Source organism: Vigna radiata, chromosome 5 (assembly GCF_000741045.1).
Source record: "Vigna radiata var. radiata cultivar VC1973A chromosome 5, Vradiata_ver6, whole genome shotgun sequence".
NCBI classification, from domain to species: domain Eukaryota; kingdom Viridiplantae; phylum Streptophyta; class Magnoliopsida; order Fabales; family Fabaceae; genus Vigna; species Vigna radiata.
In genome coordinates, this window is record NC_028355.1 from 437,190 (window position 1) to 462,098 (window position 24,909).

Consider the following 24,909-nt stretch of genomic DNA (forward strand, 5'->3'; position numbering starts at 1 on the left):
ACCATCTCAAATTGTAAATTTAGATCTCACTATCATATGTTACATATTACTTTTGAATTAATAAACGTACATGTAATTAATGAACTTTTGTCACAATAGAGGGGGTCTTATCATTATTAATTTTACCTCACCTTATATAAAAAAATCACTACTATATTGTAGTAAATAAAATAATATAAATAAGGTTATATATTTTTTTTACCTACGCCTTATAAATTTATTTACATAATCTATATGTTTATTAATATTTTTGGAAAAGAATAACACGTCTAATGTAAGAAGCTTAATTTACAATCTTGATTTGAGTGTGCATGTGTTCACCAAAAACAAAACAAAGATAAAACAGTGGGAGAGGCACTCTTTCCATGAAGCCATCATGGTGTCCATTGACAATCATCTGCTAAACCTGGACGCCATGCCTCTTCTCTTCCTTCCTAGCATTCTCCATCATAGTCTTCCACCTCCTTTTCAGACATTGTTCCCTCTTTTAACGCTTTCGTTTTCACTCATTCTTTATATTACTAATTATCAATCTTCTTTCCAAACATCGTTAAATGCCTTTCTTCTTAATTTATATTCTTAATCTAGTGTTAGTGATGATTAACTAAAATTACAATAATGATCCAATCTTACTTTGCTCATGATACAAACTAAGTGGGTCCGCGCATATTAGAAAGATAGCCCTAAAGGTTCGGAAAGAAAGAAGAAAAGAATTGGATGCTTTATGTGTCGGGTAGTTAATAGTTATCTTCCCATAAAAACATAAACAAGAAAAACATCGTCAGTTAATCCATCAATGGGGAACTGTGCGTTCAGAGGAATAATCAAAAGTGAAGGTGCTTGGGAAAAGGATAAGATGGTGAAGGTCATCACCCCAAACGGAGGCATCATGGAGCTCTACACCCCCATAACCGCCGACTGCATAACCAACGAGTTTTCCGGCCACGGAATATTCCGAAGCCGCCGCGACTTGTTCTCGGAGCCTCTCCACCGTGATGATGAGCTTCTTGCGGGGGAGCTCTACTACCTTCTCCCTCTGGACCCTTCTTGCAGGTTGTCATCCACCAAGAACATCGCCAGACAACTATCCAACAACGCTGCTGCCAGTGCGACCTTAACGCCGTACAGAATGTGTACCTATGATAACAACAACAGTAGGATGTGGTCGGAAACCGGTGAAGTGTTTCCGAGGAAAGGAGTGTGGAAGGTGAAATTGGCAATAAGCCCGGAACAGCTTGCGGAGATATTGTCGCAGGAGTCACAGACGGAGGCGTTCGTGGAGAGCTTGAGGACGGTGGCAAAGTGCGGCAATGGCGTGCTGTCGGCGCCGAATTCTGATCACTCAACTACCTGTGACTGAAAATCAAGGTTTAGAGATGCTTAAAAGTGTGCTCTTTTGTTGTTTATTTGATTTTCACAGTAATCTTCAGTCTTTCACATGTTTCTTTTTTTTATTAATTAAGATCATGATTACTCACTATTATTCAGATTAATGAGCATGTAATGTAAAGTTTAAGTCTAATGGCCATATATAGAATAATTTCAAGATCATGCTTTTTAGGATTTTAAAAAGGAAAATGATATTTTAACACCAATTTTTAACATCATTTTGGCACTGCACACGTGTCAAAATGTGGTTGGATGATTTCGAATTAAAAAAACTGAGGCAAAAACATATTTAAAAAGGAAAAACCAAAATATTTTTTAATTTAAAATCGTCCAACCATATTTTGACACGTGTACAATATTAAAATGATGTCAAAAAATTGATGTTAAAATATCATTTTCCTTTTAAAAATAATTACTGTAAACCTAAAAAACTATTACTGCCATATTAATAAAAGGAAAAAACTTGAAAGATAAGATTATATACCAATACATTGGTTTTAGGTCAACAAAAGGATGTTTATTATGTTCATACATGGAGAAATACTGAAAAAAAAGTTATATATATATATATATATATATATATATATATATATATATATATATAATTACTGTAAGATCTAGTTAAAAAATGTCTATTGTTATAGATGTCTATATGATCAATATAGCAATCTTGTTTCATTTAAATAAAATCATAAAAGTACCATATTACTTATTTGTTTAGAGTTTAGAAAGATGGAATAAAGGTCTGGTGATTATGTCTGAGGGTTGAGAAAATTAATTGGTTTAAATTAAACATGTGTAAAATGCAAAATAGGCAAAGATAAGTTAATCAGATGAATATATTATGAAGTAAGTTTGCTCCAATGATGATGCGAAATGTGTATGTCATGCAGAACAGGAGATCCTAACTTTGATTCACGGGGTGACAAATTCACGGATACTAGTAAAAATTTTAAGAAAATATTTTATATATTTTTAAAATAAAATTTAAATAAGATTACAAAAAATATATATCATATTATATAAATTAATTTTATTTTTAATTAAATTTAATTTCAACGTTAAATTAAAGTATTATTATTATTTTTTGGAGGTAACGAATACTCTAATACCCATATCAATCCGTTTAGAAGCAGGTATTAAAATAACTGTTATTCGTTACCTGCAGATATCCGTATTTGCGGATTTTTTTGCCATTCCTAGGTGTGGTGGCAATTACACTTTCTTCCTAAACAATGGTGTTTCAGCGTTTACAGTGAGTTTCCGGTGGCTAAGACAAGGCATTTTTGCAATGCGAAAATCTCGTTCTCCATTGTCTTAGCGGTGCAAACACTTGGATGGAATTTGAGATCAATTTAGGGTTTGATTTCAGATTCTATTTTTAGGGTTTGGAATTTGAGATCAAATTTACTTGTGAAACAACTGCTATAATATTGTCATCTCCTTCGACTATATTCGTCTTAGGAGAATTGTCATTTCTTACTCTATGTCTGCACTAAGGTGCATGATAACCCGACTTTCCACGTACAAAGCAATTTCCTTTCTTCTTAGAGGTGGGGTTAGATCCATTTGGATGAGATTTTCGAAAATTATTTTTTCTATTGTGATAAGGTTTGTGTTCGAACCTTTCTAGAACAGGTTTTTCTTGAGCAAAGTAACTTTGTATATGCCTAAAAAGATAGACAAGCGTTCTTGCTAGTGTCGAAAGTTCTATTCAGAGAAGGCCCCTACTTTTGATACCTTTGGAAGTGATTTCAGAAAGACTATTCCATAAGTCTTTAAGATTGTTATAAAATTTCTGACATAATCACGAATAATATTTCCTAGAGTATGTAATTTTATGATTCTTAAAAATTTATCCGAAATATATTATACAAATCCTCCGAAATGTAACAGAACGTTATAAAAACATTCGAGAATTTCAAAACTAACCCGAAACTCTCTAAAAGTTTATTCCCAAGATAAATGAAACTCAGGATTGAGAAAAGAAAAGAACTAAGGGAAATAAAAGCTTCTAGAATGCGTTTTTGTTCTTAAATTTTTCGGTGAAAACGAAATGAGCAATGCATTTTTTATAGCTGGAGGAAACCGTAATGGTAAGACAAAGAAGCAGGAAGAAATCTCGTAGTTTGCTACCAAGAAGAAAAGAAACAATGAAGAGGCTTATTATGTGAAACATCTATCCGTTGGCAGACTTCATGCACTTTTGGCTCATGTAAAACTTTCATTTCTTTCGGTGCTCATATCCTTTTTATAACAAAGGGACCCACTGAAAAACATAGATGGCCAAACACAAAAAGCTAATCATGATATTTTATGCAATATCAAAACACAGTTTTTATAACAATTGGGACCCACACATGTTACGTAAAAATAACATTTTCAAGAGTCATAATTATAAGAAAAATGATTACGAGATACCTAAAATATTTAGGTTCCTTTGAAGTGTTATAGTATTATTACTCTAATGATAAACGCATGTTACCCTCAAACGTCATCCTTCCCCTGCTCTGTACTCGACTTTATTTATAGCAACCACACACATGAAGAGTTCGGAAAAAGATAACAAAGACTCACTCTGCAGCATGACGTTCTTGAAGAGGATGTCGCAGCTATCCTTCAAACCAACTCCTTTTCTTCTGTTCTTCCTAGGTTTCTATGTCGTACTCTCTACTCCGGAGGATCCCATCAACTGCTCCTCACACAACACAAACTGCACCATCACTAACTCCTATGGCACATTCCCTGATCGAAGCATCTGTCAAGCACAAAAGGTGTTTTACCCCACACAAGAAGAAGATCTTCTCAGAGTGGTTGCATCAGCCACTCGAAAAGGAAAGAAGATGAAAGTTGCGACCAGTTCCTCCAACAGCGTCCCCAAGTGGGCGTGCCCTGAAGGTCACAATGGGTGGCTAATAAGCACCAAGTATCTCAACCGGGTAATGGAAATTGACGCGGAGAAAAAAACGGCGAGGGTGCAGAGTGGCGTGACGTTGAAGCAGCTGATGGAGGGGGCTGCGAAGGCGGGCTTGGCCTTGCCGTACACGCCGTACTGGTGGGGTTCGACGATGGGGGGCATTTTGGGGACAGGAGCTCACGGAAGCAGCTTGTGGGGAAAAGGAAGTGCGGTTCATGAACAGGTTGTGGAGATTAGAATTGTTACGCCTGCACCTCCTGAACATGGATATGCCAAGCTTCATATTCTAACAGAAGAAGATCAACATCTCAATGCAGCTAAAGTCTCACTCGGCTTGCTTGGGGTCATTTCACAGGTACGTTTGTTACCATGCATTCACCATCACTTCCTTCACCTTCCTTTTCCTTTATCTTTTTGTTTCTTATAACCTAATCAACTTTTACTTTCAAGTTTTGAACCTTCTCATCATCACATTCTTTTTACTTTTTTAATGTGTGTTTCTCACAGTGATGTGATTCATATATAATGTTTTTTTTTTTAAATTAATATACATTACCAAGAACATACACTATCTTTTTATTACGGATTATCTGTCACTGTGTAGCACCTTCCCAGAATACAGCTAAAACATGTGAACAAGAAATAGTAAAAATTTGTTCTTCTGTGAAAATTTGAAGCCATCGGTTATGATGATATCATCAACATTGATGAATATCATAAACAGAGCCTTATCACTTTTGTGAATACTTGCGATATTATGTTGGACAAATGCTGCATTGCAATCTGTAATCTGTAATAATATACAAAGGAGAAGAAGCATTACTATTATTAGAAAAATAAAAATGAGAACCATACAAAGGCGAAATAGAAGCATTACTTTAGTTAAGAAATTTTCTTCTTCTTTTTTTGTTTTACAATATTAAATATTTGTCTGTTTAAATTAATTTCTCCTCCTGTCTATTCAATAAACTTTTTATTTTATTTATTTCCTTTTAATTGGGTAAATTATACTTTTATCTTTGTGTAAAATTCTGCTGTTTTAATTCCTCAGAAAAAAAATATTGTATTCTCGCACTATTTAGTTCCATAAATATTATATAAAGCACCGTCTCCTTTATAAGTTTCTATTTAAATGATTTGGAGAACCAAAAGTAATACATTTTAAAATTAAGGAAACTAAAAATAGTTATTTTTTTGGAGAATTTAAAATTGAACTTTACATACTTTAAAAAGCAATTTTTTCTTGATTAAATGGTGTAATTTTGGAAGTATATGAAGATTTCTTTTCAACGTCTTAATTGCGACAGTACATTTTTGTTGGGAAGATGATTATGATATAAAATGCTGATTTGTGTATGAATTTTGCAGATTACTTTCAAACTTGAACCTCTGTTCAAGCGATCCATTACATATGTTACCGAAAACGATTCAAATTTGGAGAATAAAGTCATAACATTTGGACAAGAACATGAGTTTGCAGATATAATTTGGTACCCAAATCAACACAAGGCTGTATACCGTGTTGATGATCGTGTTCCAATTCATACATCAGGCAATGCTGTTTACGATTTCATCCCTTTCCGTCCGACTCCTGCAATTCAATTACTACTCCGCAGAACCAGAGGTGTGTTTTTCTTAATTCAAGAAGTAATAATATCATGAGACACGTTTATATTTATTTGACACAGAATATAAAAGTAAAATAATCCTAAAAGTGTAAAATTTTTGTAAGTTTTTTAACAAAAATGAGAGTAAAAATTAAAGAAGGAGAGTGTCAAATAAATATAAAAAATATATATGTGTGAAAGAATCTTTATTGTAATTCAATACACAATGCATGTAAACTACCACTTAGTGTCACATACTAACAGCGTGCTTGATTCAGTATTTGGAAAGTATAAATGTGAAAAATTTAAGATTTGATAGATATTGAATTTGGATATGAATCTCCTTTTTAGGTTGATATGATTAACTTATTGATTGCTTTTGTTAGTCCAGGCAATAGTTTTATAATAACATCTCTTAAAATTTTCTGATGAAAATAATATTCTTCCCCTTCTTGTTTTTTGACTACAGAGGAAGCTGAGGAGTTTTATGGTGATTCAGAGGAGAAATGCTTAGTCGCAAAGACAGATACGAATTCCCTTATAGCCAGTGCTTATGGACTAACTAACAATGGTGCTGAATTCATCTAATCTATTTCAGTCAAAATAGAATTGTGTGTGTATGATATAAGGAATTTATTTTTCTGCAGTAAAATCACATAACTCCACAATTGGAAGTTGCAGGTTTAGTCTTCTCCGGATTCCCTGCAGTTGGATTTCATAACCACATTCAGGCTTCTGGGTCATGCCTGGGCAGTGATAGGAATACAAAGATAGCAACTTTCTGTCCCTGGGACTCTAGAATCAAAGGAGATTTCTATCACATAACAACATTTAGCATTGGGTTGTCTGTGGTAAAGAACTTTATTGAAGATTTGAAAAAGCTGGTTGAATTGAAACCAAAGGCATTTTGTAGCATAGAGATGTACAACGGGATTCTGATGCGTTATGTGAAGGGTTCAAGTGCGTACCTTGGCAAACAGGAAGATAGCGTAGACTTTAATATCGCATACTACCGTAGCAAAGACCCAATGGCTCCTAGGCTGTACGAAGACATCATTGAAGAGATTGAGCAGATAGGGATTTTCAAATATGGAGGTTTACCACATTGGGGTAAGAACAGGAATGTGGCATTTGAAGGAGTGATGAACAAGTACAAAAATGCAGACAAGTTTCTGAAGGTGAAAGATGAGTATGATCCAGAAAGGCTATTCTCCAGCGAGTGGTCAGACCAAGCTCTTGGTCTGAAAAAAAGGTTGATGGTATCAAAGGATGGGTGTGCATTAGAAGGTCTGTGCATATGCTCCAATCACAACCATTGTGCACCAACCAAAGGCTACTTTTGCAGGCCAGGCAAAGTCTACAAGAAAGCAAGGGTTTGTGCTGTTTCAGGCTATTAAGATGCAACAAGTTTCAAAAGACTTTCAACAAACAACGTATCTGCATAGTTATATAAATAAATAAAAGATGATATCTAATAATAAAGGTGGAGTGGCTAATCTCTCAGCACACCACATTAAGCAAATAAACCTTTTATGATTATCAACTGAATAGTTTGCCATCAATACAATTTTATCTCAATGAATAAGTTATTATATATACATGTTTGGTTGTCCTTAAAAGTGTTTTCTTTTTCATAAATTTTCGACACAAATGGAAGTTTGGTTGTCCTTTCCTCTATTTGCCCTATATTTATAGAGGTGACTCAATAAGTTCAATCTATTATAATATTAGAAAACTTATTTAAGTATGTCTAACTTAATATAATATGATAGATAGTAGACTTATCACTTATTATATGTATGTCTAGAACTGATATAATAAATTCCTCGAATTTATTATGACAAATTTACAAATATTATTACACATATACTTCTAAACCTAAGAAACCCCATATATATATATATATATATATATATATATATATATATATATATATATATATATATATATATATATATATATATATATTAATTTTTAAAATGGATCGCAAGTCATCACGTAATGTTGTAAAAAATATTATATCTAATCCAAATAATTAGACTTCTTCTAATAATTAAATGGATTTTCATAACAACTTAGTGACAATAATATTACTTTATTGACACATTTAAATTTATTTTCAAAAAAATATTTAAAATAGATCAATCGTGAATAAAAAAATTGTAAAAAAAAAAGTTAATAAAGGAATATTTTCTTAATTAAATATTATACTTTTTCACAACTATTTCGTGTTATTTATGAAAATAACTCTTACTTATATACTAAATAAACTTTGTCTTACATATAAAAACTTCATTTCATTTAAGCATGGTTAGCTCTAATAAAGGATGGAGTGGCAAAACACATCCATGAATGAAAAAAATGCTCATAGTATTGAATATATATTTTTATATAGACATTAAATATTTGAAATCATTAAATAACAATAGAAGAAAGATAATATTAAACTTTTTAAATTTGTTAGTGAAGATAAACATGCACATATATATACCTTTTAAAGACATATATCAATTTATGGTATTTTATTTTGGAATTTGTATGATTATAATTACTTATTTTGATAGCTACACACAAATTTTTATATGCATTAGATATCAGGAATGAAAATGTGTTTTTACTTCAAAAATAAGAACAGAAACATGTATAGTCAAACTCATGTGTCCAGCATTATTAGGATCCCTAATTATAAAATTAACTGATTTAGTATAAATATTATACATTTAGACTAATTATTGATGTAGCATGTAACAAATTAATAGATGTGAACACAATGCACTTATGTTCATTTTCGCAAAAGAATATAAATATTTTTTTTTTTTGGAAAACATAAAAGAAGTCTAACATATAAAAGAAAAAAAATTCATATTCTTTAAAATTTCGTATTGATCTAAATATATGTTAGATTTATACAAATGTAATGTATATAGAAAAAAATATCTATAATAATACAATTAACTAGCTTATGAATATTAAAAGGAAAATGAATAAAGATTTAGCTGAGAGACGTCTGTTTGGAGTTGAAACTACAAGTTAATGGAAAAATTATATGTAGGTGTTTATCACGAGTAAATAGATGTAATACATGAATATTAAAAGTTTATATATTTATGAATGATCTCAAATTGTTAACTTAAAATCTCACAGTTTTCATGTATCCATGCAATTTCTTTTAATGACTGTTTTTGACATATTCATAATATCTTTCTACATTTTCAAAATATTATCTATACCAAAGTAATTAATCACAACAACATGCTCAATGAATTACAAAATCTTAGTTATATTTATCTTGTGTTTTTTCTCTTTTACTTTTTTTTTTTTGTATATCATTGCTCATTTAATAGTTTATCAAATTAAAGATGACTAGATTATGTAATTTATTATTAGTGTAAAAAAATATTTTTATAACCACGTATTATACTCATTTTAATCCATTAAGTATAAAAGGTGATAGAATGATAATTTTATAAATAATGTAATTTTTATATTGATCGAATCTAGAATCATATTTCTTATATTTAATCCATTAGTTGATCTCTCAGTCTGTTTCTTCATCCAACGGTCTATACTCTACACAATAACTATTTATAATATTTTGGTTTATTTCTGTATCGGACAATCTATATTTTATATATAATAAGTATTTATAATATTTACGTTGTGATATCAGTGGATATATGCAGCTAGACCTCATTCTTCGCATTCACTTGTGGACCAGAAAGTTTCTTCCTACATTTTCATAATTTTCTTTTGTATTTTGATAATATTTTCTTATATAATTTTTAAGACGTATTTTTGCTAATGAAAAGCTTAAGAAACTTAATATTATATATATATATATATATTTATATATATATATATATATATATATATATATTAATTTTACAGAATTATCTAGATAAGATATAAAATTTAGGATGGGACCACACATGTTACGTAACGTGTCATTTGAAACGTAAAATTAACATTTTTCAAGTCATAATTAACCTAAAGCGGCACGTAGCGAGTACGAACCCTGATGTTTGAACACGCATAGATTCCTTCTTCAGCTCATGATTATAAACGCATGTTACCCTCAAACATGAAGAGTTCGGAAAAAGAAAACAAAGACTCACTCTCACATAAGCAACTCTGTAGCATGATGTTCTTGAAGAGGATGTCGCAGCTATGCTTCAAACCAACTCCTTTTCTTCTGTTCTTCCTAGGTTTCTACGTCGCACTCTCTACTCCGGAGGATCCCATCAACTGCTCCTCACACAACACAAACTGCACCATCACTAACTCCTATGGTACATTCCCTGATCGAAGCATCTGTCAAGCACAAAAGGTGTTTTACCCTACACAAGAAGAAGATCTTCTCAGAGTGGTTGCATCAGCCACTCGAAACGGAAACAAGATGAAAGTTGCCACCCGTTTCTCCCACAGCATCCCCAAGTGGGTGTGCCCTGAAGGTCACAATGGGTGGCTAATAAGCACCAAATATCTCAACAGGGTAATGGAGATTGACGCCGAGAAAAGGACGGCAAGGGTGCAGAGTGGCGTGACGTTGAAGCAGCTGGTGGAGGAGGCTGCGAAGGCGGGCTTGGCCTTGCCGTACACGCCGTACTGGTGGGGTTTGACGATGGGTGGCATTTTGGGGACAGGAGCTCACGGAAGCAGCTTGTGGGGAAAAGGAAGTGCGGTTCATGAACAGGTGGTGGAGATTAGAATTGTTACGCCTGCACCTTCTGAACATGGATATGCCAAGCTTCATATTCTAACAGAAGAAGATCAACATCTCAATGCAGCAAAAGTCTCACTCGGCTTGCTTGGGGTCATTTCACAGGTACGTTTGTTACCATGCACCATCACTTCCTTCAACTTCCTTTTCCTCTTTATCTTTTTGTTTCTTTTAACCTAATCAATTTTTACTTTCATGTTTTGAACCTTCTCATGACATTCATTTTACTCAATCACTCTGTGAGTCATATAATGTTTTATTTTTAAAGTAATATACAATACGAAGAACATACTATCTTTTTCATTACGGATTATCTATCACTGTGTAGCACCTTCCTAGAATACAGCCAAAACATGTGAACAAGAAATTGGTACGTTAACGTGTGAGAAAAACTAATGGATTTACACAAAAATTTAAAGAAAATAGTAAAAATTTGTTCTACTGTGAAAATTTGAAGCCATCGAGTATGATGATATCATCAACATTGATGAATATCATAAATAGACACTTATCACTTTTGTGAATATTTGCAATGTTATGTTGGACAATACTGCATTGCAATCTGTAATCTGTAATAATATACAAAGGAGAAGAAGATTACTATCAGAAAAAACTTCTTTTAAGAACACTTTCTTAACAACTTTTTGACAAGACAGTTTGTGATTGGTCCATTTTAAATATTTTTTAAACATAAATTCAAATAGACCAATAAAATGAAGACACGTATCCCATTATAAAAAAAGTTGTCAAAAAGTGTTGTCAAAATATCATTGTCCTTACTATTATCAGAAAAATAAAAATGAGTACCATACAAAGGAGAAATAGAAGCATTACTTTAATTAAGAATTTTTTTTTTTGTTTGACAATATTAAATATTGTCTGTTTAATTTAATTTGTACTCCTGTCTATTCAATAAACTTTTTTTTTTATTTATTTCCTTTTTAATTGGGTAAATTATACTTTTATATTTTTGCAAAATTCTGCTAGCACACCTATAAGTTGCTATTTAAATGATTTGGAGAACCAAAAGTAATACATTTTAAAATTACGGAAACCAAAAATAGATACTTTTTTGGAGAATTAAAAATTGAACTTTACATATTTTAAAAAGCAATTTTATCTATAATTAAATGGTGTAATTTTTGATGTATACTGAGATTTCTTTTCAACTTACGTCTTAATTGTGACACTACATTTTTGTTGCGAAGATGATTATGATACAAATGCTGATTTGCATATGAATTTGCAGATTACTTTCAAACTTGAACCTCTGTTCAAGCGATCCATCACATATGTTACAGAAAACGATTCAAATTTGGAGAACCAAGTCATAACATTTGGACAAGAACATGAATTTGCAGATATAATTTGGTACCCAACTCAACACAAGGCTGTATATCGTGTTGATGATCGTGTTTCAATTCATACATCAGGTGATGCTGTTTACGATTTCATCCCTTTCCGTTCCACTCCTGCAACTCAATTACAACTCCTCAGAACCACAGGCGAGTTATTCTTAATTCACTGCACAATGCATGTAAACTACTACTCATTGTTACATACTAACAACGTGCTTTATTCGGTACTTGGAAAGTATAAATGTGAAAACTTTAAGAGTTGATAGATATTGAATTTGGATTTTCACCCAAAAGCGATGAATCTCCTTTTTAGGTTGACATGATTAACTTATTGATTGCTTTTGTTAGTTCAGGCAATAGTTTTATACTAACATCTCTTAAAATTTTCTGATGAAAATATTGTTTCCGGTTTTGTTTTTTGACTACAGAGGAAGCTGTGGAGTTTACTGGTGATGCAAAGGGGAAATGCTTAGTTGCAAAGACAGCAACCAATGCCCTTATAGCCACTGCTTATGGACTAACTAACAATGGTGCTGAATTCATCTAATCTATTTCAGTTAAATGAGCACTTAGAATTGTGTGTGTACAATATAAGTAGTTTATTTTTCTGCAGTAAAATCACATAACTCTACAATTGGAAGTTGCAGGTTTAGTCTTCTCTGGATTCCCTGTAGTTGGATTTCATAACCACATTCAGGCTTCTGGGTCATGCCTGGGCAGTGATAGGAATACAAAGATGACAACATTCTGTCCCTGGGACTCTAGAATCAAAGGAGAGTTCTTTCACCAAACGGCATTTAGTATTGGGTTGTCTGTGGTAAAGAACTTTATTGAAGATTTGAAAAAGCTGGTTGAAATGGAACCAAAGGCATTTTGTGGCATAGAGATGTACAACGGGATTCTGATGCGTTATGTGAAGGGTTCAAGTGCATACCTAGGGAAACAAGAGGATGGCGTAGACTTTGATATCACATACTACCGTAGCAAAGACCCAATGGCTCCTAGGCTGTACGAAGACATTATTGAAGAGGTTGAGCAGATAGGGATTTTCAAATATGGAGGTTTACCACATTGGGGTAAGAACAGGAATGTGGCATTTGAAGGAGTGATGAACAAGTACAAAAATGCAGAGAAGTTTCTGAAGGTGAAAGATGAGTATGATCCAGAAAGGCTATTCTCCAGCGAGTGGACAGACCAAGTTCTTGGTATGAAAGAAGGGTTGATGGTATCAAAGGATGGGTGTGCATTAGAAGGTCTGTGCATATGCTCCAATCACAACCATTGTGCACCAACCAAAGGCTACTTTTGCAGACCAGGCAAAGTCTACAAAGAAGCAAAGGTTTGTGCTGGTTCAGGATCTTAAGATGCAACAAGTTTCAAAAGACTTTCAACAAACAACCTATCTGCATAGTTTAAGAGAAATAAATAAAAGGAGATATATAATAATAAACGTGGAGTGGCCAATCTCTCAGCAGACCCATTACGCAAAGAAACTTTATATGTTAACCATCAACCTTGAACAGTTCAAAATAGATCATTTGCTTACTTGTCACTGTGACATGTTGTTATATATTATATATGGGGAATTAAAGAAGAGCAAGTAGATTAATATTCAAAGCGACATTAAGATAAATAATCAGAAGTTTTGAGGGATGAAAACATTAAGAAGTGTACCACTTTGAGTTTTCTTCCAATTTTATATGAATGCCGATAACTATACACATCAGAAATATTTGAAGTCATTATGGTTCTAGATAGAGGAATGATTAGAAAATCTAATAAGAGTTACTATTTTATTTTCTATTTGTTCATTTGTTTTATTATAACTTTTATATCTTTAACAACTTCTTTTTATAACTTTTTAACAATACATACGTGATAGTATATGATTAGTCCGTTTTAAATATCTTTTTATACATAAATTTAAACAGATAAATAAAATGATGACACGTATCTTATTGTCAAAAAGTTATTAAAAAACAGTGGTAAAAATATCATTTTCCATTAAAATACTTACTCCAAAGCTGAAATAAAGTTTGTAAGAACACTTTGACGTAAACTAATCAAACTAAACCTATAAACCTGAATTTAAATTACAAGTAGACCGAGTTTACTTTTATTACTCAATATGTGCAGACTGAGATAACGTGCGGTGCATTGAAATTTGAAAAACTGTATCAAATTGTAAAGTGGAGAAGGTAATAGTTAAGCATTGACGTTAGCAAATGGTTGTATAAATAGTGAGCACAAACAGGGTGAGAAGATGAAGACATTAAAAAGATGAAAGAACAGGTTTTAAGGTTTGTGTTCTTATTGATCTGTGTCTGTGGAGTGATTGCAACTCCTCCGGAAGATCCCATCCGGTGTGCTTCAAAAAACACAAACTGCACCATCACCAACACTTATGGCATCTTCCCCGACCGAACCACTTGCCGCGTCGCCGAGGTTGTCTACCCCACCACGGAGGAGGAGCTGGTATCCGCGGTGGCCTCAGCTTCCAAGAACAAAAGAAAAGTGAAAGCCGCAACGCGCTTTTCCCACAGCATAACCAAGCTGGCTTGTCCCGATGGCGAAAACGGGTTGCTGATAAGCACTAAGAATCTAAACAAGATACTGAACATCGACGCGAAGGGAAGGACAATGACGGTGCAGAGTGGCGTGTCGTTGAGACAGATAATCACGGCGGCCGGAGAGAATGGTTTGGCCTTGCCTTATGCGCCGTACTGGTGGGGTTTAACCATTGGTGGAATGATGGGAACAGGTGCTCATGGAAGCACGTTGTGGGGCAAAGGAAGCGCCGTTCATGAGTATGTGGTAGAGTTGAGAATCGTTACTCCTGCTGGACGTGAAGATGGCTATGCTAAAGTTCGAACCCTTAACCAATCTCACCCCTCTCTCGATGCAGCCAGAGTTTCCCTCGGAGTTCTTGGAGTTCTTTCTCAGGTATGCATATATGTTAGAACGATGAGATGTCAACAATTTTTTTTAAAAAAAATATTTTCCTAATATGTTAAGGTTATAATACTAAAATAATTCGTTAGTTTTATATATTTAAAGATTGAATAATTAATTTATCCAAAATATAGCTTATTTATTTTACAAAGACTAAAAATGACAATTTTATATTTTGTACAAGTAAAAACATGCATAAACCAAAATAAATAAATAATTACTTTACTCGACTAGAAAATGTTAAGAACATATAAAACATATTAAATATATGTAAATAATTATAGTTTAGTCATTTTATTGGACTAACATAATTAGAGACTTAATTTTTGAAAGAAAAAAAAAACTGATTCTAGTATTAGTAAGAGGATTAGAAGAAGTGAGAGGAATTGATCTTGGATGAGTGATTTATAATGTAAAAAGATCTCTTTTAATTTATTTACTTTTTTGGTGGAAAACATCTCTTTCAATTTACATTGACTCTCTTGTCTATTTTAAAATGGCAACGAGATTAATATGTAATTTTAATTTGAATTAGTCAATAATTTTGGCAAAATTTCAAATCTCAAAAGATCCAACTAATAGTATCTTTTTAATAACCATTTGTATGCCAAGTCAAATCTTTCAAATTAAATAAACCGTCAAATTATGTACCAATACTTTTTCACCTCTATAAAATTCATAATGCCTTTCTTATCTTGAATCAATGCAGCTAAGATAAAACCAAGAATTTCACCCTCTCTACCTTCAAAACATGATAATTATTTACAGTTTACTGTATATTCTATTTTCATGTCAGTCTAATGCAAAAATATTTTTCTTTTCTTAATATATACCACTGAATACTTCCCTTAAGAATATACTATTGAATTTAAAAAAATAACTTAAAAATTTAATGATTGAAAAATATAACTAAATCAAATTTTACCATTTTCAAATATATATGAACTGGTATAACTATGCTTCCACAATCACCGGTTTTATATATACAGGTTACCCTAAAATTGGAGCCTCTCTTCAAGCGATCCATTACATATATCACCAAAGATGATACAGATTTAGGAGATGAACTTGTTACTTTTGGAAGAAAACATGAGTTTGGTGATGTAATATGGTACCCAAGTCAGAAAAAGGCTGTCTATAGAATCGATGACCGTGTATCGGTTAATGCATCTGGAAATGGCTCATACAATTTCTTCCCATTTCGTTCCACAGCCTCAGCAGCATTAGCTGTTGTTAGATCAACAGGTTCCGGATAGATATATCTGTTCATAATTTTTCTATTCTTCCATAATCAATATCATATATATAGAGGCAGTGCATGCATGTTATATTTCTTTCATCTTGAACGTACTTTTGAATAGATCAATCCAAACACAGTTATATATATTATTTAACTTCAACTCTGTTATTCTTTAATCAAGTGCATGCATGTTTGAATATGTGTGTACACGAATAAAAAAATAAAGAAAAGGACAATCATTTATCGTTATTTAACTTCAATAGTCTTCTTCTTCCGATCACTTGTTTTCGAGATTGGCAAGTTTTCTGTTTATAATAGTTGTTTCTTCACATCTTCATTTAACAGAGGAACTTCAAGAAGCAACACGTGATGCTAATGGAAAGTGTGTTGGTGCGAAGTTGATAACTGCATTGCTGTCGGGCATTGCTTATGGGTTGACTAACAATGGTACTGATTTGAGTAAAATAAAATGGCAATGAATTTGGAATTAGAAATAGAAAAGAAAAAAAAAAGAAAAAACTTTCAGATTGAAATAAAAGAATATTAATCTATTTAAACATATGATTATGATGCAGGTATCTTTCTTGGATATCCTGTTGTTGGATTTAGCAACAGGATGCAAGCATCAGGAACATGTTTAGATAGTTTGAACGATGGATTGATTACAGCATGTCCATGGGATTCAAGAATAAAAGGAGAGTTCTTTCACCAAACTGCGTTTAGCATTTCCCTGTCTGTAGTAAAAAACTTCGTGGAAGATGTGCAGAAACTCGTTGAGTTGGAACCAAAGTCACTCTGTGGGTTAGAAATAGCGAATGGAATCCTTATGCGCTATGTTACAGCTTCCAGCGCTTATCTTGGAAAATCAGAAGACGCTGTAGATTTTGACATCACTTACTATCGCAGTAAAGATCCATTGGCTCCTAGGCTTTTCCAAGATATACTTGAAGAAATAGAACAGATTGGATTGTTTAAATATGGAGGATTACCCCACTGGGGCAAAAATAGAAACTTAGCATTTCTTGGAATAATAAAAAAGTATGATAATGCAGAGAAATTTTTGAAGGTTAAAAAGGAGTATGACCCAGATGAGATCTTCTCAAGCGAGTGGACAGATCAAATGCTTGGACTTAGAGAAGGAGTGACAGTATTTAAGGATGGGTGTGCAATGGAAGGGATGTGTATTTGCTCAGAAGATAGACACTGTGCACCAAAGAAAGATTACTTATGCAGATCAGGAAAAATTTATAAGGAAGCTAGGGTTTGTACTCATGTTTCCAAGAAAACCAAAGAAGAAGATGATTTTAAGGACGAGTTATAAAGCACTGTTATCAGTTCTCATCAAATAACCTTATTACTTCCTCCATCTCAATAAAACTTATGTCTGTCATTTATGATTGATACACGTAGACAAGATTCAATCTCATGCAAAGGAAATCACTTATTCCTTGATAGCCCGAGTGGCGGATTGGGTTGTCGTTCTTTCATAAGGCTTAAAATTTCATTGGATTTTGTAACGATGATACCAAAGGATTTTAAAATTACATTCCAACCTAATCATTTCTATTGGTAAGAACCTAATTTTGTTCGTGGGATAATCCGCTTACATAACTAATATCTACCCACCCCAAAACACTTACATCAACATCAACAAAAGTGTCATTAAACATCCAAAACCAAAACCATTTACTTTTGAAATAAAAATTACACTATAATTAAACATTTTAAATTACAAAATCAAATTACCAGATATTTATGAGTGTTTAGACATATTAAAATTGTAACATAATAAACTTCATGAATTTATCATTTAATAAAATCACTTTGGTATATACATATGGAAGAACTGTTGTTTTCTAGTCTCCTTCTAAAACCTGAGTGTTCGTGTTCTTTAATGCATTTTTTATCAAAAGAAGATATAAAGTCGCAAACTAATGTCAGCGTTCTATAAGAAAGTAAGAAGGGAAGGTGCGGTCCCGTTTCCATTACCTTCCCTAGGGCGAAAGGTTTGCGAACGGAAAATACAGAGAACAAACCTATTTACACTGATCTTTTTTAAAATCATTATCAAGAGAATCAACATATATTGTGTGACCTGAGAGACTGAGACTAAGTACTACATCAATATATCAGCCTCTGTTTTATGTATATAAGGAAAAATATTGAGTCATCTCAGCCTCTGATGCGTCCGAAAGCTGCAGTTCTTACGCACACCCTTCGCTGGAACATCACTGCAAATTAAAATAACTACAAATTCAACAATCTTACATAGATGATCCGTAGTTAAAACTCTTACCCTGTATTGTAATTAAATTCTAGAGACTAAGAATACTCACCGTGAAAATATAGCATAAGGAAGTTCATTCCTCATCACTATCATACACAACTGCCATCCGTCGATGGGTGGTTGTTTTCCTTGGAGGAGACTCCTCATCTGATTCAAATCCCTTCCTCTTGCCACTGCCTCTAAACTCCTTACTCTTTTGCTTTGGTTCCTGCAATAAAACATCCAACTAATTTTTAAACCACGGCATAGCAATCGAATATCCTTATTTCCACATATATTTGAGTCATAAAAGAAAAGTCCAACAATGAAGGAACACTAATAGAAAACAAAAAAATGGGAACATGGATAATCAAAACGTTGTTGAAACATGTTGGGTGTTTTTGAAAATGTCGTGGGATTTCATCCACAGTTGTGTCAACTGAGAATAAGAGAGAAGTCCACAAGGATATAATATCTGACAAAAAATGCTTCATCATCATCTTATGAACTTTCACCCTACCCACAAGATGTAAAAGCACACAGAGGACACGCGTACAGCAGTCTTATAAACAAAAATATAAATATCTTCACAGTACAAACCAGTGCAAAGAATGGAAACATTATAAATGAGGCAGATTTGAAAACAACGAAACTGCATGAACAAATCACACGTAATATACCTTCTTATCAACAGCTAAGGAGAGCATGATAAGAAGCAATCTGAAACTAAATATCTATGGACCTACAGCCAAAAATTTAAATATGTATTATTTTTAATAAAATATGCAGTACCTTCTCTTCCTCCTCATCTGAGGCATCATTAACTTGTTCTGCCTCTTCATAGTGATCTTCCTCTTCTTCATCCTCATACTCTGGCTCAGTATCCTCATCCCTCTTGCGTGGAGGAGGCCTCTCATCTTCCTCTTCATCGGTTTCATACTCAGACTCCTCTCTCTCATCATCCTGGTAACCCACTGGATTTCGAGAGGATTTAGCAGGTGGAAAAGAAGACTTGCGAGGGATGTCTCTAGGTCCCTGTGACTAAATTCCAGAAAAATAAAAAAGCCCTCATCAATGACAAATGCCAAAACAATCAATATACAAACAAATTTCCGGAAACTGAGAAACAATACCTTTTTAGCATTCATAATTCGTTTCTCTGCTCGGGCTTCCACTTCCAAATCATCTTCAAAGCGGCGCTGAGTGCGACGAGAATCATAGTAATCTGTTTCATCCTCCTGAAGGAAAGAACAACGGGTAAATAATGGAACTGTCATAATTTTATCTACCCAGATATGCTAACAGAAAATTGCATGAGATACGTGACCAAAACAAAAACAGACTTTTATACCTCATCCAATGCATCCTCTAAAAACCCAGGAGAAAGTTGCCGCCTCCTATCCACAGCTGGAGTATACTTCCGGCTCACCTTCTCACGCTTTCGGTTAAGAAGCACATTAGCCCGGATATTTTGACTTTCAGCCTACAAAAGATATAAAGAAATTAGATTATGGTACCCAAGAGACACTTAGCACGTAATTATTGAATTATACCTTCTCTTTTTCCTCTTTTTCCCGCTCAGGATCAATGTCAGTAATGCAGTTTTTCACCTTGTAAACCTTCTTATGCCTTGAGTCAACAAGGGCAGTCAACAGCCGATGAGAATTTGAAGACAAAGAAGATGGCATGAACCTCATTTTCCTCAATAACCTTCCTTGTGATTGAAGGATTCCCTGAAGCATGTAGACACAAACAATTAGGGGGAAATGGTAAATCATCAAGACATTCATAGGAATAACAAAATTCACCTTTCCGTGTCTAAGGAAAAGATGTGCTTGATCATGATGTGCATCTTGCACTGATATGTCAAGAACTTCATTCCCAATTAAAAGCTGCAGGCTGCCATCGGACCATCTCACAAAGCGGGCATTGCTTTCATACTACAGTAATAGAAAATCCATGATACATTTCTTGCAAACAATTATATACTGCAACCTGATCATGAATGACAAATCATCATAACACTAACCCACCTGGTTTTCTACAAAGTTAAAGGGTAAACATAATAGAACATGGAGCATTTTATTCCTATTTAGTACTAATGACTTTATTTGAAGTACTTCCTCGCCCTCATGATCAGCTTCAAATTTGATACTCCATATCCTTAAAATATCATAAACTTCCTTAACAGATTATCAATCTACTACAGTTCAAAAAAATCATGTCCATTCATGCACATGAAAACTAAATTAGATCCTGTCAACCAAAGGGCAGATTTTATCGACAGAAGGCATCATAGACTCCAGAACATTAAAAGAATACATTTGGCCATTCTATCCTGAATCCATCCTAATATTTAACCTCAAAATTCAAAAACAAATATTTTATGATATAATTAGGCTAGTAAAAGGTAGTAGAATCGAATACAAATTATGTAAAAGCAGTTAAGAAGTTACACACAAGAACATCATAATTGTCTTCATCCCATTTAATTTGACAGAAATTATAATCGATAGCAGGCAAAAGAAACGGTTTACAATTACTTACAGATGCTGTGCCATCAGGATTTCTAGCAGTCCTCCAACGTACAATATTATTCTCCAACCGTATGCGCTTTCTGGCTCCAGATTCATCAGTTACAAAAGTATCCTCTTCCACATATGTTTTAGGATCAAATGGTTTTGGGTCAACACCCATAATATTGGAAACTTTAATCATGTTCATCTGCCAAGAGAGAGAGAGAGAGATTAAAATACAAGTGTCTGAATAATGAAACTCAACTTGTCTTACCAGGATGCACATCATTATAAAAGGCAATACATCTATACATAAAACCTGAGAGATATTACGTGTAAAAACGTATTCATCATGACCTTGTTATCATAAAACCTGATTTGTACAATTCCCATCTAATTCGCAACATGTCACCGTCTTTGGCATGGGGAAGTTATCAAAAAACTTTCTTAAAAGATGCACTTCCTTAAACACTTCGAATTCAGGAGTCACTCACGCACACTACACGTGCCAACTTCTTTATCACAACAATGTGAACGACACAAGAAGAGTGTCAATTACTCGTGTTTTGCAGCCACCAAGTTAAAAGCTAATTTAAAATTAAAATATGAAATAATAATAAAGGGCTTTCACTCGAATAAATAAACTTATTAATTAGAAGCAGACCTTGTCTGGGAGAGCTGGAGGAGGTCGTAATGGAACTTCCAATTCTAAAGGGGGGCCAAGTGGCTTCTCTTTAGTTTTTATCTCAAAGTTTTCCTCCTCTGATTCATACTGATGATCTTCATCAGCAAGTATGTCTTCTGGTCTCAGGTTCTTTCCGTAACTTCCTTCCTCCTCCACATGATATCTCTGGGGCAGGAAACCAATAATATCATCAATTCTTAAAATTTGGGCAATTCACAGATAAAGGGAAAAATTCATTATTGACACCAATATCACTATTGGCAACTTCACTAACATTTGAATCTTGTTCAATGTCCTTCTGAACAGTGTACCCCATTTCCTCTTCTTCATCATCATCGAAATCACCAAATACATCACGAATTTCAGGGGCCGAATGCAAGTCACGAGTCTCGTCTTCTTTTTCGTCTCTGGGCGACACACTACATTTAAAAAAAAAAAAAAAAAAAAAAAAAAAGACAAACTATCAATCTTAATGTCATGCGGCAGTTATAAAACAATCGGCAAGTTTAGTTCTTTGACGTTTGATCTTTTAACTTCGTTTAATGTTTCACTTCGGTTCTCCAACTTCCTTTTTGTTTAAATTTGGTCCTCTAATTATATGCTGCAAAACAAGTTCATCCTTTCAGTTAGAAAATGTTAAATGTAGTTCGCAGAGAGGATGAACTTGTCAACCGGTACTAGGTTAGAGGATCAAATTATGGGTGCGCTAAAATCCAAAAGTTGAAAAACTAAAATAATTAAGCACAAAAAGTCTTGGGTCATCAGTAATTCCCTGTGTTCTATCCTATGCCCTAATCAATGACATGTTTCAATATGCATGACAACACTGATAAAGGAAAACATAAACCCGTCCCCAAATACCAACATACTTCAGCCACATTTGTCATTTTTCCGCGCAACATTATACCTGGGGCTTCTAGCTTCGTCGACTTCTTCCTCCTCATCTTCGTGGTGATCGTAATGATTCTCCTCCGACCTTTCAGATCCGCTCTCAACGACGTCATCGCGGCGCTTACTCGTGACGCCACGCTGGCTATAACCGTCATCTTTGGCGTCACTATCCGACTCTCTTCCCTCACTCTCCTCTCTCTCTCCAACTTCCACCTCCTGCGAGCTCTGCTCCCTCTCGCCCTCGCTTTCGCGATCGTGTTCTCCTTCTCCGTCTCCCTCGCTCTCGATTTCCACCTCCCCCTGGCCCTCCACCTCGCCCTCTCCCTCCTGCTCCCCCATTCCCTCTCCCTCGTCCTGAAAAAACAAAACGCCAAAACATGGAAAAACGGTTAGGGTAGGGATCCAAACGCGATGCAAGGAGAAGGAGTGTGAAATTGGGGCGTACGGAGGGGTAATTGAGTTGAGGGTTCGATTCGTGCTCGGAATCGACGTCGAGCTCTTCCTCCTCCTCGGATTGGTCGCCGAAGAGGTTTTGCATCATCTGGTGGCGCTTCTCCTCACCTCCCATGGCTTCCGAGAGAAGAAACCCTAGCACGAGTGGTTTTCGATCGAACCCCCTTCAACTGGAAACCTGCGTTTGTTTGTTCTTGTGATGTGTTGTGAAACGCACCGTATCAGTCGCCTTTATGGGTAATTGCTGGTCTCATCCCAAAAACTACCTCCTACACTAGCTTGCATGAAAAAAAATAACCTTAATTGATACAATCTAGTATTTTCACCTACGTTACATTATTTTTAAGCTGAAATTTGCTTTTATTACAATAAGTAAATTAATAAGTTAAAAATAAATATTATATTTATAAATATATATAGTATAAAGAGATATACACTTTTTTGTTTTTTTTCCAAATTCTATCCTAATATTTTTACAAGCATGTTAAAGTTCACTGAAATTATTTAACTCACTTCAAAATTAGTGACTAGTATATTTTTTTAAAAAATTCAGTGACTAAAATTGGCATAGGTTTTTTTAAGTAAATGTTTGATTAAAACATATTAAACAGAGAATATAATAACAATAGTTTTATAGTTTACAAGATAACATTTAACCATTATTTAAGGTTTACGGTTCAAATGTTTGATTATAAAAAAATAATATTTTTTTTTCTTATATTTTTTTAACATATTTTCAACTTCATTTTGTTCAACTTTTTTTTTATTCAACCTCATATGTTTCAACCTCATCTTACTTTTAGATTGTATATTTATTTTTTCTTCATTTGTTTATTCCATTAGTTTTTTTCTTATTCTTTAAATCTTCTTTATACAGTCTTAATGAAGAAATTAACACTGAATATATAGTTGATATTTGAATAAGTTTTATAACTTCTTTTGATAGCTTGTCAAACTCAAGTGTTTTCATGTAAAGATACAATGATTGAAGCACGACGTATGTTAGATTAAAAGTTTTCACTTATAAACATTCCCAAAATGCTATTTTCAACGTCTTTATCCATACATGTAGCTGTTTTGATTAACCCTTTTTTCATTCTTGTTTTGCACAAATAAGGAGGACAAAGTATACAAACATGATAACACTTTAATGGTACATGTGTATTAAATGACATTAAATGGTTTAATGTTTATGAATATTAACTTGTACTATGTGATCAAACCATCTTGTCATATGCATTGTCAATAATAAATTTATCATTTGATTGTAATGTTCAAATAATATGATATTAGAAAGTATGAGGCATATTCAATATAAAGCATCAAAAAGCTTGTGAGTAAAGAACAATGGGAGTTATATGATTTGTTTCACTTTTCATTAGACAGTGTCTTTTATCTATATCATTGATTATATATGATATGTCAGACTTTCAATGTTATTTTATTTCTCAAGGGTGGATGTTTCTTCCTTAAGACCTAGATGTATGTCTTTTTGTTTTGCCCTTATGTTCTTTAAATGATACTTGACGTAAAACATCTTTGTAAAGCATGTGTTTGCTTGATAGATTCTTATGCTCATTGTTTTACAATATTCACTTAGACACTTTTTCACCCATCACTTCATGAACATGTATATATCTTAAGTATAATGACTTGACAATTGTATGTAGGTTTTTCCTATTAATCAGACATTTCTTCTCAAGAACATGTCATCTCCTTTTGGCTTATCTCTCTCTTTAAGTCAACACATTTGTAATATGTTTGTTTTCTAGATCTTTAAAACTTGTTTGTCTTACCTTGTATTTCTGTAAACGTGGTCGTGAGACAGTTCGATCCATATCCGGTGTGGGCGTTAGAGCATTGAGAGGACCTTTCCCTAGTACGAGAGGACCGAGAAGGACGCACCTCTGGTGTG

The 24,909-nt window shown here is 33.7% G+C and overlaps 4 protein-coding genes and 1 pseudogene across 4 annotated transcripts; 4 read left to right on the forward strand and 1 right to left on the reverse strand.

The window, feature by feature from the left end:
• Positions 1 to 716: 716 nt before the first annotated feature.
• On the forward strand, positions 717 to 1,516 carry LOC106760211 (annotated as a pseudogene).
• Positions 1,517 to 3,959: 2,443 nt separating this feature from the next.
• LOC106760021 (probable L-gulonolactone oxidase 4) lies at positions 3,960 to 7,505 on the forward strand. The gene is made up of 4 exons (XM_014643460.2): positions 3,960 to 4,661; positions 5,675 to 5,930; positions 6,383 to 6,484; positions 6,595 to 7,505. Exons 1-4 carry the CDS (start codon positions 3,975 to 3,977, stop codon positions 7,308 to 7,310), a joined length of 1,761 nt encoding a protein of 586 aa, XP_014498946.1. The 5' UTR covers positions 3,960 to 3,974; the 3' UTR covers positions 7,311 to 7,505.
• A 2,513-nt stretch (positions 7,506 to 10,018) lies between these two features.
• Positions 10,019 to 13,607, forward strand: LOC106760022 (probable L-gulonolactone oxidase 4). The gene is made up of 4 exons (XM_022780191.1): positions 10,019 to 10,738; positions 11,883 to 12,138; positions 12,420 to 12,521; positions 12,639 to 13,607. Exons 1-4 carry the CDS (start codon positions 10,052 to 10,054, stop codon positions 13,352 to 13,354), a joined length of 1,761 nt encoding a protein of 586 aa, XP_022635912.1. The 5' UTR covers positions 10,019 to 10,051; the 3' UTR covers positions 13,355 to 13,607.
• A 637-nt stretch (positions 13,608 to 14,244) lies between these two features.
• LOC106760023 (probable L-gulonolactone oxidase 6) lies at positions 14,245 to 17,960 on the forward strand. The gene is made up of 4 exons (XM_014643462.2): positions 14,245 to 14,934; positions 15,933 to 16,188; positions 16,529 to 16,630; positions 16,759 to 17,960. Exons 1-4 carry the CDS (start codon positions 14,272 to 14,274, stop codon positions 17,502 to 17,504), a joined length of 1,767 nt encoding a protein of 588 aa, XP_014498948.1. The 5' UTR covers positions 14,245 to 14,271; the 3' UTR covers positions 17,505 to 17,960.
• Positions 17,961 to 18,143: 183 nt separating this feature from the next.
• On the reverse strand, positions 18,144 to 23,215 carry LOC106760142 (protein LEO1 homolog). The gene is made up of 12 exons (XM_014643587.2): positions 22,987 to 23,215; positions 22,558 to 22,895; positions 21,925 to 22,069; positions 21,630 to 21,815; positions 20,997 to 21,173; positions 20,258 to 20,389; positions 20,003 to 20,182; positions 19,801 to 19,932; positions 19,583 to 19,687; positions 19,242 to 19,490; positions 18,520 to 18,678; positions 18,144 to 18,414 (listed from the first exon to the last, which is right to left on the reverse strand). Exons 1-11 carry the CDS (start codon positions 23,107 to 23,109, stop codon positions 18,544 to 18,546), a joined length of 1,902 nt encoding a protein of 633 aa, XP_014499073.1. The 5' UTR covers positions 23,110 to 23,215; the 3' UTR covers positions 18,144 to 18,414; positions 18,520 to 18,543.
• Positions 23,216 to 24,909: the final 1,694 nt, after the last annotated feature.